The sequence below is a fragment of the Cryptomeria japonica genome, chromosome 8 (assembly GCF_030272615.1).
Source record: "Cryptomeria japonica chromosome 8, Sugi_1.0, whole genome shotgun sequence".
Taxonomy (NCBI): Eukaryota; Viridiplantae; Streptophyta; class Pinopsida; order Cupressales; family Cupressaceae; genus Cryptomeria; species Cryptomeria japonica.
Window position 1 is genome coordinate 738,344,177 of NC_081412.1, and position 3,144 is coordinate 738,347,320.

The 3,144-nt window shown below is 32.1% G+C and overlaps 1 protein-coding gene across 1 annotated transcript; it reads left to right on the forward strand.

The window, feature by feature from the left end:
* Positions 1-434: 434 nt before the first annotated feature.
* On the forward strand, positions 435-3,144 carry LOC131061455 (large ribosomal subunit protein eL33y). The gene is made up of 5 exons (XM_057995151.2): positions 435-593; positions 2,085-2,120; positions 2,248-2,476; positions 2,575-2,617; positions 2,866-3,144. Exons 1-4 carry the CDS (start codon positions 562-564, stop codon positions 2,614-2,616), a joined length of 339 nt encoding a protein of 112 aa, XP_057851134.1. The 5' UTR covers positions 435-561; the 3' UTR covers position 2,617; positions 2,866-3,144.

The window sequence follows — 3,144 nt, forward strand, 5'->3', positions numbered from 1 at the left end:
TATCATCATCCATTTTAAATCTTGAAACACCACAAATTTCAAAAAAAATATTTAGACATTCTTTCTTAAATCATAAAACTAAACTCCCTCATTTATTACAATTTACATTTCTAAAATAACACTCAGCAATTATCACATTTATTAATCCCTAAATAATTATGCTTAATATATACATTTTATTAAATAAAAATAAACCAAATTTGAGAAATTGAACTCTCACAGATTTTTCATCTATCTCACTAATTTTCTTAGACTACAAAATCTCACATTAAAAAAAAAGGATTTGTGAGAATATTAAAAAATAAATTACAAACATTGACTAATTTTTTATTTTTTATTCATACATTCTTTTCCAACAGCCAACCTAACGAATTATAACATTCACTCACATTAAAATATTAAAAAGGGTTGAGAAGCTTGAATTAGGATTTCAGCTTACTTGGATATAATATGGTAAAAAGTGCATTTATCTTTTCAGATTTCTTTAGGGTTTTTAAGGGTTTCAAGGTTTAGGGCGAGAAGAGCAGCGAGGAAGAGGGCCGCCTCGCACTTTCAGCAAAAATGGTGAAGGAGCGCGAAGGAGAGCGTATCAGGTAAGCAATCCACAACACCCTTTTCTTTTCTGAGAAATCTAAGACCCTGTTCAAGAAAAAGTGATAAATTTTGTGCAAAGAAATTGGGAGTTGGTTGAGATGATGAGGTGAGAGGATATGTTGAGATTTAAGTTTGAATCGATGGCTTTTCAGACCGGAACCCTGATCGATAACAATGAGTCTTTTTGCATCTTTTACAAGAATCTGATCATAACATTTATAATGTCGTAACTGCATTGTTTCATAATGGTAATATCTTATTAGCCCATATGATTTTAACCAAATGCTTGTCTAAGATGCTCGATAGGCGTGCTTTTGGGATCTGTTGACATACATTCTTTGGCATATATTAAGACATAACCCATATTTGTTACCTCAGTCTATTTTAAACCATATCCACTGCCTAAAGCTATTTGGCGCCTTTCTACAACTCCTTATACAATTCTTCCGAAAAATTTCACAATATCACATTTTATGTGTACGTCGTGTGGCAAATCTATGTTTCCTTGAAAATTCACTATGTACTTTTTTCTAAGTTTTTCATTTTAGGACTTTTTGACAATTGCCAATGTTTTTATACCAGTTTTCACAGGTGAGTCCACATGAATATCTTGCAGATTTTATTGTAGCAGACTTGAGAATCAGTTAGGGTATTTGTTTTGTAGTTACAATTTAGTAGTTAGGCATATATATTTTCGAGATTTGGACTCAGAAGATGCATATTGAGCTTGGTTCTGCAAAAAACTTCTAAAAAAAGATTTTCTAAAATAAGATTCTCTATCATTATTTAAGTTAAATCTTGACCTGTCCAGATTCACTAAGAGTAACCTAGGATGGCATGGTCTTACCAAACCAGACAAAGACGAGACATTATGAGATTCATTAGTAAAGCCAAACTGATTCATTTTGAATGACTGGTTTAGGGATTGATGAATGTTATGTAGACGTTCTGAGTCACAATACAATGATTCAGATATTTCATAATGTTTTCAGTTGATGATGGAATTTACCCATTTTCCACTTGGTGTATGACTCAAAATAGAAGGTTACAGTTATCTTATGTCTAATTCTAAGCTTTCATATGATTTGAAAGGTACAAAAAAATTGCTATTTCATTTGTTGTCTATTTACAAGATCTCATCAGTGGTCAGCTATAGCCCGAGTTTAATTAATCTTAGAAGTCTTAAGTCTTTTACATCTGGTTTTGAACAGTAACAATTCAAGGGCTGTATGTCAGCTAATTGTTAGTTTCTACAGCATGATTGATAACTCTGGCTAAGAAACATTTATTTCAGTAAGGTAAAAATAATTTTAAATAAATCATGTATAATATTGAAGAAGTAATGGATCTCATTTTGAGACAGTCTTCTTTGCTCTTATTAGAAATAGAAGCTTTTCGCATAAACTTTATAGTCATCTGGAAGTGTACGGTTTTTTTACCCTGGTAATTTATAGAGATACTAACCATTTGGTACATTTTTCTCTATCTAGGCTGTATGTACGAGGAGTAATTCTCGGTTACAAAAGGTATATTTGCTAAAATTTATTTAAAGCGTCCCTTGAAATTACTCTTCAGTCTCATTGACTTCGTTCTTCACTTCAATTAATTAATATGATAATGGTTCTTTTCTAATCTGTTCCATTTTTTGAACAGGTCCAAATCAAATCAATATCCAAACACATCTCTCATTCAAATAGAGGGAGTAAACACACGCGAGGAGGTGGAATGGTATCAAGGCAAAAGAATGGCCTATGTGTACAAGGCCAAAACAAAGAAAAATGGAACCTTTTTCAGGTCCATTTGGGGGAAAGTAACGAGACCGCATGGTAACAGTGGTATTGTGAGGGCAAAGTTCAAGAGAAATTTACCTCCAAAGTCAATGGTATGCCTATAATTAGTGAAATAGCTATATTTGATTCAGATGGTAGTTTTGTTTGTTTGTTGATAAATATTGACAACATGAAAATTTGGGAATGGCAGGGAGGACGAGTTAGGGTTTTCATGTACCCTAGTAGCATATAAGGTATGTCTCAGTGGTAGTGATTAAAATATTTTAGTCAATGCTGTTGTATTTTTGGATTTGATTCTTCATGCTACTAATGTTATGTATTTTTATGAATATAGTCTTTATAATCCTTATAGCACAACCTATCTATTTATTCACCGGTAACTAATTGGAAATTACATAAAATACCATTGACTTTAGCCTCGGTTATTATTACTGATTTTGGCAGAGGATTCTGACTAGAATATTTTCCATTGTGGATGCAGTGTACCGTCACTGTTCATTTACATCTTCTGTATCTGTTTTAGAGTTGAAGACCAAAATTGTTGTAGAAGATTCCATGTTAGATGAAACTTAGAAAATTTTATCGCGTCTGCTTCTTTATATGGGAGAAGACAGCAGAACTTACCAAAATTTAAAGTTGATTGAGATCCAATTTTATTGATTGTGGACAAGACAATTCCAGTGTTGACTAGATGTTTCATTTTATTGCACAATTGAAATGAATTATTATTTAAAAAGTGGAGATAGTTTAAGTTTTGTTA